At 39.8% G+C, this 13,798-nt stretch overlaps 1 protein-coding gene and 1 long non-coding RNA gene across 2 annotated transcripts in view; one reads left to right on the top strand and one right to left on the bottom strand.

The window, feature by feature from the left end:
- LOC142759241 (serotransferrin-B-like) overlaps positions 1-3,781 on the top strand; it is a 44,925-nt gene extending 41,144 nt beyond the window's left edge. Inside the window, exons 16-17 of the mRNA XM_075861203.1 lie at positions 39-231; positions 3,648-3,781. Coding sequence (XP_075717318.1) covers positions 39-231; positions 3,648-3,682 — 228 coding nt within the window. The 3' untranslated portion in view covers positions 3,683-3,781. The remainder of the gene's footprint in view (positions 1-38; positions 232-3,647) is intronic.
- The window catches only part of LOC142759242 (uncharacterized), a 47,561-nt gene continuing 37,291 nt past the window's right edge, over positions 3,529-13,798 (bottom strand). The window contains exon 2 of the long non-coding RNA XR_012883111.1: positions 3,529-3,728. This is a non-coding gene — a long non-coding RNA (uncharacterized LOC142759242). The remainder of the gene's footprint in view (positions 3,729-13,798) is intronic.

The following is a 13,798-nucleotide window of genomic DNA, read 5'->3' as shown; positions in this document are numbered from 1 at the left end:
TAATGTATTTACTGTTGTCAAAATCTCCACATTTGTAGTCATTATTTGGAAGGAATGGAATCCAGAAACAGAAATTTCAGTTGTTTGGTTCCAAGGATGGCAAAGATCTTCTCTTCAAGGATTCCACTCAATGTTTGCTTGAGATTGATCAGAAAATCACTATGGAGGATTTCCTGGGAAACCCCTATTACTCGGCAGTGTCTACCCTTAACAAGTGCTCCGCAACCTCAGGTATTTACCGTCTAGCATCCAATATGACCTTTCTTCAGCCCACATGATCTTCATATATAAACTGATATGAATCAATTATGGCTTTCTTTGCACAGACCGTGTACAAGTGAAAAAAAAATTACCCAACCTCGAGGAAGATTCAGGAGACCCCTGTGGGTTTCCAAAAACAACCATAGTATCTAGAAAGAATGGAACCTAATGTAGATATACATACAGCATAGAGATACATTTACTGATCTAACCTTTACTTTTAAGTCGATTCATACCGTTACATAGTACGGTTGAAAAAAGACAAATGTCCATCAAGTTCAACCAAAGGATGTAAAAAAGGGAAGGGATCAAACAAAAATTTTACACATTGACATAGGAGATAATATTTTTTAGTTCCTGGAAATTATCTAAGCCTTTTTTAAAGCCATCTACTGTCACTGCTGTGACCAGCTCCTGCAGTTGGCTATTCCATAGATTCACAGTTCTCACAGTAAAGAAGGCTTGTCGCCTCTGCAGATTGAACCTTTTTTTCTCCAGACGGAGGGAGTGCCGCCTTGTCTTTTGAGGGGGTTTTACATGGAACAGGATTTCACCATATTTTTTGTATGTGCCATTCATATATTTATATAAGTTAATCATGTCCCCCCTTAGTCGTCTGTTTTCAAGGCCAAATAGGTTTAATTATTTTAATCTTTCCTCATAACTTATATTCTCCATGCCCCTTATTAGTTCACATCTATCTAATTGATTCGGGCCAACAGAAAATTCATCGGAGATACTTAAATTATTTGTAGTCTCATTCTGATTTTTGCTATGATTGGATTAGTTTTCCTTGGAGAAACTGTAATAGAATAACCTTGTCTGTATAGTGTAATTAGATAAATATTCCAATATTATAAATATATAGTATATAGGGTCATTTGCCTGATCAGCAGGAATTCCTTGTTCTTTAAGTATTTTTCAGCACCAAACATTTAGAATATCAAAACTGTATTAATCTTTCAGGTGAATAAAGGTGTTCGCTGTTCCGGGATAAAAAAACAAACCATACTAATTATGGCGTAAATGCTTAAAGGGATTGTCTGCTTTGGGCAATCACTACTTGTCAGAAGGGTCCCTTGACAATTGGCTGATCACAAAGTTTTCCCTACTGGAACCCCCAGCGATCAGCTGTAATCTGTGGGGAAACCTTGCAGTAATTGTTCAATTTCCCTACAGCACGACCACAGGGCAAATTAAGAATGACACAATGCACATTCAAATCATTGAATTGTTTGCGTAATGCGGGAGAGGTCCTCCAGAGACATTCTTTATAATCAATCTCCACTCTGGCAAAGATTTGAGGATCTGAACAAGGGACTCCCCTCTATTAACTCAGGATTCTCTAATAAGGGAAAAGAAAATGGGTTTTGTAAACTAGACAAGCTATTTAAGATGAGAATACTCCTTTGTACATGTATATTGAGTACATGAGTTATTAAGGGCATATTACAGAAGCAGAACTTAACACGTTATGAGAAAGTCTCATAACTTTTCATTTTAAGACACCTGACAGGTATGTTTTAGAAACTGGCCTGCCCCTTTAAAAGGTCTTCTGCTGTCCCCCCACGGCTTGTACTGCCACTAGTCCTATCAAATGGCACCTTCAGATAGGGTACCGTTTTCCTACTGGCAGATTCCCTTTGGTAAGTCTTTTGTTTTTTCATTATCTCCCATTACTATTCATGAAGTCCCAGGCTAATCTTTAATTGAATGATAAAGCGCTTGACAACTTTCTAATATACTTCGTGTTTCAGTTCCTCAGCATTTTCAAGATCTGTGTGTGCTGTGAATGACTTGAAACATTGTTGACATACAGTAGCTAATATTTCTCAAAGATAATATTTTGTTATTTATATTCCGACTAGGGCTAGGTAATCCTCTGTTTTATACATCAGTAAGGTGGCTGGACACAATTGTAGAAAACTAGGCTAATATAACAGCTTTAGGTCTTTCAAACCAAAAAAGACCCAAATGGGAGCATAGAGACCAAAAAAGTTTGTTCACATATGTAAAAAATATATATTTTATTTCAATTTATTAAAACAGCAATATAAATGTCAAATATATACATAAATGTAACAGGAATATATCACAAAGGATGTCAACAATGAGTAAAGTACACTACTGCAGTTAGTAAGTAGGAGTATCACGCCTCATGCCTCCTGAGGAATACCACCGAGTTATACTGACTAAGTAAGTTGCATACTAACTAACTCCTGTTCATAGCTGAAATGCATTGTCTTTTGTACTTCACCTATGTATGATGCTTTATTTTTCTCCGATAATCTATACTAACGCTATTATACTTCAAACACTTATAGTCTGTTTTTGGAAACGATCTTTTCCACGTCCCTATAACATATTTAGTCTCATTAACTTTTTTTAAAAGACCATTGGTATTTTTTTATCATCATTACAATATTTGATAAATGCTTTTTTTTTTTTTTTCCTTTTCTTGATATCTCTTTTTGAATCAACTAGGATCAATCTGCTATGCTCGAGTTTTGTTTTAATCACTCCTACTTACTAACTGCAGTTGTGTACTTTGCTCATTGTTGACATCCTTTGTGATATATTCCTTTTACATTTATGTATATATTTAACATTTATATTGCTGTTTTAATAAATTGAAATAAAATATATATTTTTTACATATGTGAACAAACTTTTTTGGTCTCTATGCTCCCATTGGGTCTTTTTTTGGTTTGATATATATTGGGGAGTTGAAACCACCATAACATTTGTTATGGATTCCATATGAGTATAAGCTTTAGGTCTATACAGTTTTCATCAGCTAAAAAAAACAAATAACAAAAATCCCATTCATTGACAGCAACAAAGATTTTGAAAGTAGGGATGTGTTTAAACATTAAGTCCATTAGAAAGTTGCATACATTTTCATTATATAATGATAAAAGCGTACCTCTAGCTACAATTTACTATGTTAGGGCATTTGTTAAGACAAGCCTGTTAACAATATCATGCCGGTATCTCCATTTGGTAATAATCGATGCCACATACCCCTGCTGCACGACTGGCGTTTGTAGGAAAAAAAGAGGATGAGTGTGTGGGTCTATCTCCTGGGCACTTGTACCCATTCAGAGGCCTCTGCCTAGGAGACAGGCTCCTACAAACTGCTGCTGCTATGCAGCGAGGGTGTCCATCACTGATTTAGTTGTAGCTGGAGGCATGCTTTAAACTTTATTTACATGAAAGTGGTAAACTGCAGAATTACTGACGTGTGTATAAACCATACACAAAAACTGAATGAGAACTTTGTATTCAGTTCCAGTCATCAATGTCTGCAGTAAATGCTGAGAGTTGTGACATCCATATTATATTGGGCTATGTAGTTACTCATATTTATATCTTTCCATCCACAGAACTTCTGTCTGCCTGCATGTTCCACAGTTGTTAAGCAGATCTGGTGGTCACTGTACTTCTTATCTTGACCCAGTCTTCATCTGTCGACAAAAAAAACCTTTTTGGTTTTCAATAAATTTTATATATTTCAATATATTTGCCTGCACTGTTGTCACTTCTTTAATAAAGTACAGAATTTATAGATCGACTGTAAGGTCCTGTTCACAATAATTGCTGCCATGACCATAGGTGTTGTTTTTTTTAACCATAGCAGCCAAATATGTGTTTTTCATGTGTGTATAAAATTGCGCTCACACTTTGAGATGCTAAACTGCAACACTTTTGGACCCTGCGGTGTTTTTAACATGGATTATGCTTGGTGGCTTGGTGGTATTTTTTTCCCATTGATGCCAGAATGAAAATATAGGTAAATAGCAACATAATAACATAATAAAAATAAATGAATACAATAGAATACTCTACTGTATGTGGGGTAATAAATGCTCCTATACCTAATAATGATACTGAATGACACTTGTGTATGTCTTACGTTCACTAGCCCTAAAATGTGTAAGTGAATTGTTGGGATACTACAACTCCTAGTATAGCCTGACATTGATGCAGTCTCCCAACAGCTTCTCCGGACCACTCTGCTCAATTAAAAAAAATTTGTGTTTATTTAAAAGTTGTGTTAAATTCACCTCTCCTCCTCGACCTGAAACAAACCACTCAATTAGCTGCATGGTGTACTTGATAATTATATCTATTGAAATTATTTGGGCTTGGCTAACAAAATATTATTACAACAATCTTTTGCTGTGAAGTGTTCTCCATTCAATATTAATTAATCAATATTACAACTAGGATATTTTTACTTTAATTAACTTGAGCACAATTGTTGATATGATTCATTCAATGATCTATACAATACATGTTTTAATTTATGTCATATTAAAGGGAACCTATTACCAAAATCATACAGCACCAACCAAGGGCAGCGTGACTCAGTGACAGGTCCCTCGATCATAATGAGCTATATTTAACGCTAAAGAGCCCAAATAGGGAGAGACCTGGGAGGGAAGACGCCCAGATTATACTTCTCCCCGAACTTGGCACATAAAATTGGCCACAACCTAGTGTTAAAGCTATGAGTCATATAAATACATAATAATAATAATATTCTTTATTTATATAGTGTGAATATATTCCGCACTAAGTAAAATGACAAGTAATCAAAACAGATGAACAAATAAGGAGATCGAAGGAAAGAGTGACACCAGGCCTAAAACCACTATAAAATTAAAAAAAACAATAATGGCATGTTCATGCGTGGCTTTTTTTATGCTTTTTCACAATATTTTCTTGTCATTTTTACAAAAGTTTCCAGAGGAAACATTGGAAATGCATTCAATTATTTAAATTTGTGAACATACCCTAAGTTATGCTTTAAAGGGGTATTCCAGTTCCTAAAAATTGATGGCCTATCCTCAGGATAGGCCATCAATAGCTGATGGGTCGGAGCCGGACTCCCAAGATCCCCGCCGATCAGCTGTTTGGAAGAGGATGCAGCAAGTACGAGCGCTGCTTCTCCTTCATTTCTACTTGCTCACTGTGAATCGTCAACACACATCTAGTGGCAACTCACAGTATTGCAGCCTTCTCCCATTGAAGTGAATGGGAGAAGAAAGCTGCAATACAGCGAATCGCTGCTACATCTGTGTCGACAATTTATAGTGAGCAAGTAGAAATGAAGGGGAAGCAGCGCTGGTACGAGCGCTGCACGCCCTTAAAAACAGCTGATCGGCGGGGGTCCAGGGAGTTGGACCCTGAGCGATCAGCTATTGATGGCCTATCCTAAGGACTGGAAAACCCATTTAACTCCTTCCCGACATATGACATACAGTTACCTCATAGCCGGGTAGGGGAAGTATGGAGTGGGCTCACGGAGTGAACTCGCTCTATACGATGCTGGTGTCGGCTGTATGTTACAGCTGACACTTCAGAGTAATGAGCGACATCGCTCTCGAGCGCGATCCCGCTCGTTTAACTCGTTAAATGCCACGGTCAATAGCGACCGCAGCATTTAAATCATTAGAAAGTGGGGGCGGCCCCCTCTAACAGCTCATTGCGCTCATTGGGCGATGGTTGCTATGGCTGCCTGGGGGCCTAATGAAGGCCCCCAGGTCCACAATCTTTGTACACCTTAATAGATGCCTGTCAGAATCACGATATACTGCAATACATTAGTATTGCAGTATATCGTGCAAGCAATCTAACGATCGCTGGTTGAAGTCCCCTAGGGGGACTAATAAAAAAAAGTAAAAATTAGTTAAATAAAGTGTTTTTTTGCATAAAAAAAATATTAAAAGTTAAAAAAAAAAAACATTTGTAAACGCCAGAATCGCTATTTTTTGGTCACCTAATCTCCCAGAAAAAAATGAAATAAAAAGTGATCAAACCGTCGCATGTACACCAAAATGGTATTATTAAAAACTACAGCTTATCCTACAAAAAATAAGCCCTCATACCACTTAATCGACGGAAAAATAAAAAAGTTATGGCTCTCGGAATTTGGCGTCACAAAAGAAATTTTCTTTTTTACACTTAGGTTTTAACTTGTAAAAGTAGTAAAATATAGAAAAAAGCTATATATATTTGGTATCGCCGTAATCGTAATGACCCACAGAATAAGGTTAACATGTTGTTTTAATTGTAAAAACGGCGCGCAAAAAACCATGGAGGAATCGCTGTTTTTTTCATTTTCTACCCCACAAAGATTTTTTTTCCCGTTTCCTAGTACATTATACGGAAAAATAAATGGTGCTACGAAAAACTACAACTCGTCCCGCAAAAATCAAGCCCTCATAGTACTATATCGACGGAAATATAAAGACGTTATGGCTTCTGGAAGGTGGGGAGGAAAAAACAAAAATGAAAATCTGAAAGTTGTTTACGACGGGAAGGGGTTAAAATAAAGTTAACAAGATAACCACTGGTAGGTGTTAGTTACAAACAGTTAAACACTGCCCTCTGCTGGACAATATACTATTACTTTACAATACGGTTTATTACATTTTAATTTAAAATCTGTAGTGAAATTCCTTGCCAAAATCTGTACATGGGAATGATGTAATCTAAGTAGAGGTGTCCATACTGCAGCATTAGCAGTACCTACAGAGACACCAAGAATGTCCATATAGTAGTGCCATGCAATAACCACTGCATCCTAAATCCCCCACGTAAAGAAAATGCTGTGGAACCTGGATGATTTTGATGCAAACTTAGCCATATATTTCACAGGTTAAAAAAAATCTACAACAGAAAATCCACATAATGCCTGGAATGTGCTGTGGAATGTTTATTCTCTGTTTCGGTATTCTGGTGCAGAATCCGCAACTGAAATACTGCAACAAATATGCGATGTACAAACGCAGCGTAAGGCGCCTCTATCACATTCGAGCATTGCACCCTGTGAAAACGGTGGATGTGTGTAGTCTATAATAGGTTGCAGAATGCAGTTTACTATTTTTACAGCGAAGTCAGAGAAGTGAATTGGCCCTGGAGGAGCAATCTGAGCCACAAAACACACCGCCAAATTCCTGCATTATCTCTTCCATAGTCTTCAAAAAGAGATTTTGCAGCAGCTGTTGTATATAACATACATTACTCCAGCTGCTGCAAAACATCTTTTAATATGCTCCCCCTAAGGGCTGGGCCAACGAGGAAGATGTGAGTAACTTGCCTGACAGTCATGTCAGTAGTATGTCACAGGTTTGTTATAATTGATGAAACACTGATACACTGATTCTGCAGATTTCTTATATATGCCTGCTCTGGATCTGTATAATCAGTGCGCTCTGACATCATAACACACCAAATATACACCTGTCAGACTTAACCTTAAAACTACCTGCCTAATATTTTGTCGTTCCCTTAGTGCAGCCAAAACAGCTCTGGCCCGTCGAGGTAAGGACTCCACAAGATCTCTGAAGGTGTCCTGTGGTATCTGGCACCAAGATGAGGGCAGCAGATCCTTTACGTCCTGTAAGTTGCAAGGTGGGGCCTCCATGGTTCAGATTTGTTTTTCTAGCACTTCCCACAGATGCTCAATCGGATCCCGATCTGTGGAATTTGGAGGCCAAGTCGGCACCTTGAACGATTTGTCACGTTTCTCAAACCATTCATGAACAATTTTTGCAGTGTGGTAGGGCAGAGGCTACTTCTATTTGTAAATACCATTGCCATGAAGGGGTGTACTTGGTCTGCAACAATGTTTAGGCAGATGGACCATGTCAAAGTAAAATCCAATGTAAATGTCAGGGCAAAACATTGCCCAGAGCATCACACTGCCTCCACTAGCTTGACTTCTTTCCATAGTGGATCCTGGTACAATCTCTTCTCCAGGTAAGTGACACACATGCCCCTGGCCATTCACATAATGTAAAATAAAACGTGATTCATCAGACAAGGCCAAATACTATTGCTCAATGGTTCAGTTCTGATGGTCACGTGCCTATTGTAGGCTCTTTCGGTGGTAGACAGCGGTCAGCATGGGCACTCTGTTCGGTTTTTGGCTACGCAACCCCAAACTCAGCAAGCTGTGATCTACACCGCATTCCAAATTATTATGCAAATGTTATTTTTTGCTGATTTTCCTAAATAGTCAATGCAAATGACAGTCAGTATAATCTTCAAGCCATCAACCGTTGGAGTATAATGCGAATTTTATTGAACAAATCTCCTAATGATAACAGATTTTTTTTTAGAAGTAAAAAACTCAAAATTCACTGTTTCAAATTATTATGCACAACAGAGATCAAAACATTTTAAAGGTTGTAAAGAGAACTAAAATGGTAATTTGTTGAATTTGCAGCATCAGGAGGTCATATTTACAGAAATCAAAAGCTCTTTCAATCAAAAAAACTTAGCATTCCAAGTTACATATTAACCCTGGACCCCTTCTTTGATATCACCTTCACAATTCTTGCATCCATTGAATTTGTGAGTATTTGAACAGTTTCTGCTTGAATATCTTTGTAGGATGTCAGAATAGCCTCCCAGAGCTTCTTTTTTGATGTGAACTGCCTCCCACCCTCATAGATATTTTGCGTGAGGATGCTCCAAGGGTTCTCAATAGGGTTGAGGTCAGGGGAACATGGGGGCCACACCATGATTTTCTCTCCTTTTATGCCCATAGCAGCCAATGACACAGAGGTATTCTTTGCAGCATGAGATGGTGCATTGTCATGCATGAAGATCATTTTGCTACAAAAGGCACGGTTCTTCTTTTTGTACCACGGAAGAAAGTGGTCAGTCATAAACTCTATGTACTTTGCAGAGGTCATTTTCACACCGTCAGGGACCCTAAAGGGGCCTACCAGCTCTCTCCCCATGATTCCAGCCCAAAACATGACTCCGCCACCTCCTTGCTGACGTCGCAGCCTTGTTGGGACATGGTGGCCATTCACCAACCATCCACTACTCCATCGATCTGGACCATCCAGGGTTGCACGGCACTCATCGGTAAACAACACGGTTTGAAAATTAGTCTTCATGTATTTCTGAGCCCACTGCAACCGTTTCTGCTTGTGAGCATTGTTTAGGGGTGGCCGAATAACAGCTTTATGCACACTTGCAAACCTTTGGAGGATCCTACACCTTTGTCTGGCAGAAACCTTCCTCATTATGCCTTTATCTGAACGAACCCGTCTGTGCTCTGAATCAGCCACAAATCTTTTCACAGTACGATGATCACGCCTAAGTTTTCTTGAAATATCCAATGTTTTCATACCTAGTCCAAGGTATTGCACGATTTCACGCTTTTCGGCAGCAGAGAGATCCTTTTTCTTTCCCATATTGCTTGAAACCTGTGGCCTGCTTAATAATGTGGAACGTCCTTCTTAAGTAGTTTTCCTTTGATTGGGAACACCTATCAAACTAATTATCACAGGTGTCTGAGATTGATCACAATGATCCAAAAGAGCCCTAAGACACAATACCATCCATGAATTTAATTGAAAAACTAATAATTAAATGTTTATGACACTTAAATCCAATGTGCATAATAATTTGGAACACGGTGTACTGTGTGGTCTTTTTAATCATAGCCAGCATTAAAGTTTTCAGCAATTTGTGTTACAGTATTTCTTCTATGGCACTGGACCAGACGGGCTAACTTTCACTCCCCTTCGGCATCACTGTTGGTAGGTACTAACCACAGCATACTGGGAACACCCCACAAGACCTGACGTTTTGGAGATGCTCTGACCCAGTCGTCTAGCGATCATAATTTGGCCCTTGTCAAATTCGTTCAGATTCTGGGTTCACACAGTTTTTTGACAAGTTTTTTGACGCGGAAACCGCGCCAAAAAAACTCGACAAAAACGGACCGAAAATGCCTCCCGTTGATTTCAATGGAAGGCGGGGGCGGTTTTCTCCCGCGAGCGGTAATACCGCCTCGCAGGAGAAAGAAGCGACATGCCCTATCTTCGGGCGTTTACGCCTCTGACCTCCCATTGACTTTAATGGGTGGCAGAGAAAGCGTATTTCGCTGCGCTCAATGGCCGCGGGCGAAAAACGCTGCGAAAATCGGCGTGCAGGGAGAGGAAAATCTGCCTCAAACTGCCAAACGGAATTTTGAGGCAGAAATTCCGCCTACAAAAAAACTCTGTGTGAACACAGCCTTAGTGTCAGGATTCTGTTGTTGTACTGCAAAATTACCACTAGTGGCCGCTGTTTTACACTTTGAAGAATTTGGCTGCACTTTTACTCCTTACCACTGGAGGCTGCTGTTTTGCCCTTAAACCTGCCCTTAACCAAGATGGCAAATGTTGCATCGTGTGAACCATCTTGTTTCCTGTTTGGGCCTACTTCAGACCACATGGAATACCAAACAGTGCTTGAGTATTGTGACTTGTTTCCAGTCTCCTGCTCCTGAGAACTGTCTTTGCCAGACTGTTCCTACTTCCTTGCTATTTACTTCTACTCGTGTTCCACCCTCCAAGCACTGTTCCTGGGGACGTCTCACCGGGTTCTGCACTGTGCTCCGCTCGCTACTTCTGACCATAGGATTCCAGCAGTGTTCGCCAGTATCGTAACAGGATACTCAAGCCTTTTCCATGGAATCCGTCAGAGAAGCAAGTTTGGAGGTTCGTGTGAACAATATGAACTGTTTGCTTACTAACATCTTTGCTGACATGCAAACTTTAAAGACTAAATATTTGGCGTTTGAAAATCAAACAACCCATGATGTTCAAGTTTATGGACAAGCTACACAGGGTTTACAAGGCATGGTGGCTCAGCAAGCAGAGCTGATCCGGGAACTTCAGAATCGAGTTGTGACCCCAGCCTCTTCATCTACCCTGCCGCTTCCACCATTCAGGTTTGGTGGGGATCGTGACAAATACCGTGGATTTATAAACCAATGCAAGTTATATTTTGGTGCACATCCTGCTCACTTCCCTACTGATAATTCAAAGGTGCTGTGTATTATTATGCTTCTGACACATAAGGCTGTAGCCTGGGCAAGCCCTCTTATTGAAACCAACGATGCTCGGCTTGATGACTTGGACGCCTTCCTAGCAGCCATGAGTCAAGTATTTGATGATCCTAACCGGTGTACTACAGCAGAAGCAGCGTTGATGGCTCTACGTCAGGGCAGACGCTCTGTTGCCGAATATGCCACAGATTTCAGACAGTGGGTGATGGATACTGAGTGGAATAATGCTGCAAAATTAACATTCTTTAAAAAAGGACTATCTAGTGCACTTAAGGACGAGTTAGCACGGGCTGAAGCTCCCACAGAGTTTGATGATTTTGTACACCATTGTATTCGAATAGACACTCGGCTGTCAGAGCGTCGACAAGAAAAATGGGGTTCTACCTGGTCCCGTAATAATAACTATTACTCGTCTGCTCCAGCTCCCACTCCTAGAGACTCTGAAACAAAGAATTACCAAGAACACCAAGCTGAACCTATGCAAATTGACAGTATACAAAAGCGTGAAAGTGCCGACAGAAGAGAACGAAGGTTTCGAGAAAATCAATGCTTCTATTGTGGTAAAACTGATCACTTCCTTATCAATTGTCCATGTCGTCAACGCAAGATGGTGGCGGTAGTAGCAGATCATGACTTCTCTGATGTAGAATCTGTTTCTTCTGAACAAGTGCCACCAGTGCATGCACTCATTCATTCAGTCTCCTGCACAGCACCCAATATTAAAAAAGAACACAAAGACACTCATTGCTTTATTCCCATCAAGTTTAGAATTGATTCTCACTGGATATCCGCCTCTGCCATGGTGGACTCTGGAGCAAATGGGAACTTTATGGACATTTCTTTTGCTAATAAACATGGTGTAAAATTTCAAGAGAGACTGTCACCCATTCTTATGGAAACTGTAGACGGATCCCCTCTGAACTCAGGTCCAGTTGATCAAGAGACTGAACCATTGGAGATAATTATGAGACCTAATCACCATGAGGTTCTATCTTTCCTATTAATTTCATCCCCACATTTTCCAATTATTTTTGGACTACCATGGCTGCAGGCTCAGAACCCTACAATTGACTGGGAAACCAAAGAAGTGTCTTTTCCATCGGAGGTCCCCTCCTCAGAGTCTTTACCGGAACAATCTCACGAAAAGATTGAAGGGGAGCTTGAAGGATCTCCTAAATTACCTCCTCGATATGACGAATTTACTGATATATGTGACAAAGAGAATGCTAATAAACTTCCTCCACATCGACCTTACGACTGTCCGATTGAACTGTTGCCTGGAGCAGCTATACCTTTTGGATGCATCTACCCATTAGCAGAGCCGGAACTGAAGGCTCTTAAAGAATACATAGATGAAAATTTAGCTAAAGGTTTTATTCGTCCATCTTCATCGCCAGCAGGTGCACCTATATTTTTTGTTAAAAAGAAAGACGGCTCTTTGAGACCTTGCGTTGACTATAGAGAATTAAACAAAGTCACAATTAAAAACCGTTACCCTCTGCCATTGATTCCGGAGTTGCTGGATAGAGTTCGTCAAGCTAAAATATTCACCAAATTGGATCTTCGAGGTGCATATAATTTGGTTCGCATTAGACCAGGTGATGAATGGAAAACAGCGTTTAGATCACGTTATGGACATTATGAATATCTGGTCATGTCTTTTGGACTTTGCAATGCTCCTGCAACCTTTCAGCATTTTATTAATGATATCTTCAAGGACTTGTTAGATCAGTTCGTAGTCATCTATCTGGATGACATATTAATCTTTTCTAATTCTGAAGAAGAACATCAGAATCATGTGAGAATGGTGTTGGAGCGTCTGAAAGCATATCAACTCTATATCAAGTTGGAGAAATGTGAATTCCATCAAACGGAAATACAGTTCTTGGGTTATATCATTTCTCCCCTAGGATTACACATGGATTCTAGTAAGATTCAAGCAATTAGAGACTGGCCAACTCCAAAAAATGTGAAAGAGGTCCAACGATTTGTAGGATTTGCTAATTTCTACAGACGTTTTATCAAGAATTTTTCGGGCATTATTACACCAATTACCCAATTAACAAAGAAAGGGATACCTTTTGTGTGGTCTCCTCAGACACAAGATGCTTTTTTCAATCTGAAAACAAAATTCACAACAGCCCCTATACTGGTTCATCCTAACCCTGAAAAAGCGTTTATTGTTGAAGTGGATGCTTCAGACGGTGCAATAGGGGCTATTCTATCACAGAGAACTGCAGAGAAAGATTTGCTGCACCCTTGTGCTTACTTTTCTCGAAGTTTGACTTCTGCTGAAAAGAATTATGACGTGGGGAACAAGGAACTCCTAGCAATCATTGCTGCTTTCAAAGAATGGAGACATCATTTAGAAGGCACAGCTCAACAAATAGTGGTTCTAACTGATCATCGTAACCTTGAATTTGTTAGATCTGCCAAATGTTTGTCTCCCCGCCAAGCCCGGTGGAGTCTGTTTCTAAATCGTTTCAACTTTGTGATCTCTTACAGGCCTGGTTCCCGAAATGGTAAGGCCGATGCCTTATCTAGGTTGATCTCCAATGACTCCTCCTCGACAGTACCACCAACAACTATTCTTTCCGAGTCCAATTTCCTGGGGGTGATCCATAGCAAGGACTTGCTTGATGAGATAAAGGAAGCCTATGAGACCGACCCAAT

The sequence above is a fragment of the Rhinoderma darwinii genome, chromosome 4 (genome assembly GCF_050947455.1).
Source record: "Rhinoderma darwinii isolate aRhiDar2 chromosome 4, aRhiDar2.hap1, whole genome shotgun sequence".
Lineage (NCBI taxonomy): Eukaryota > Metazoa > Chordata > Amphibia > Anura > Rhinodermatidae > Rhinoderma > Rhinoderma darwinii.
The sequence above is the reverse complement of the archived record's forward strand: the minus strand, read 5'-3'. Positions and strand labels throughout refer to the sequence as shown.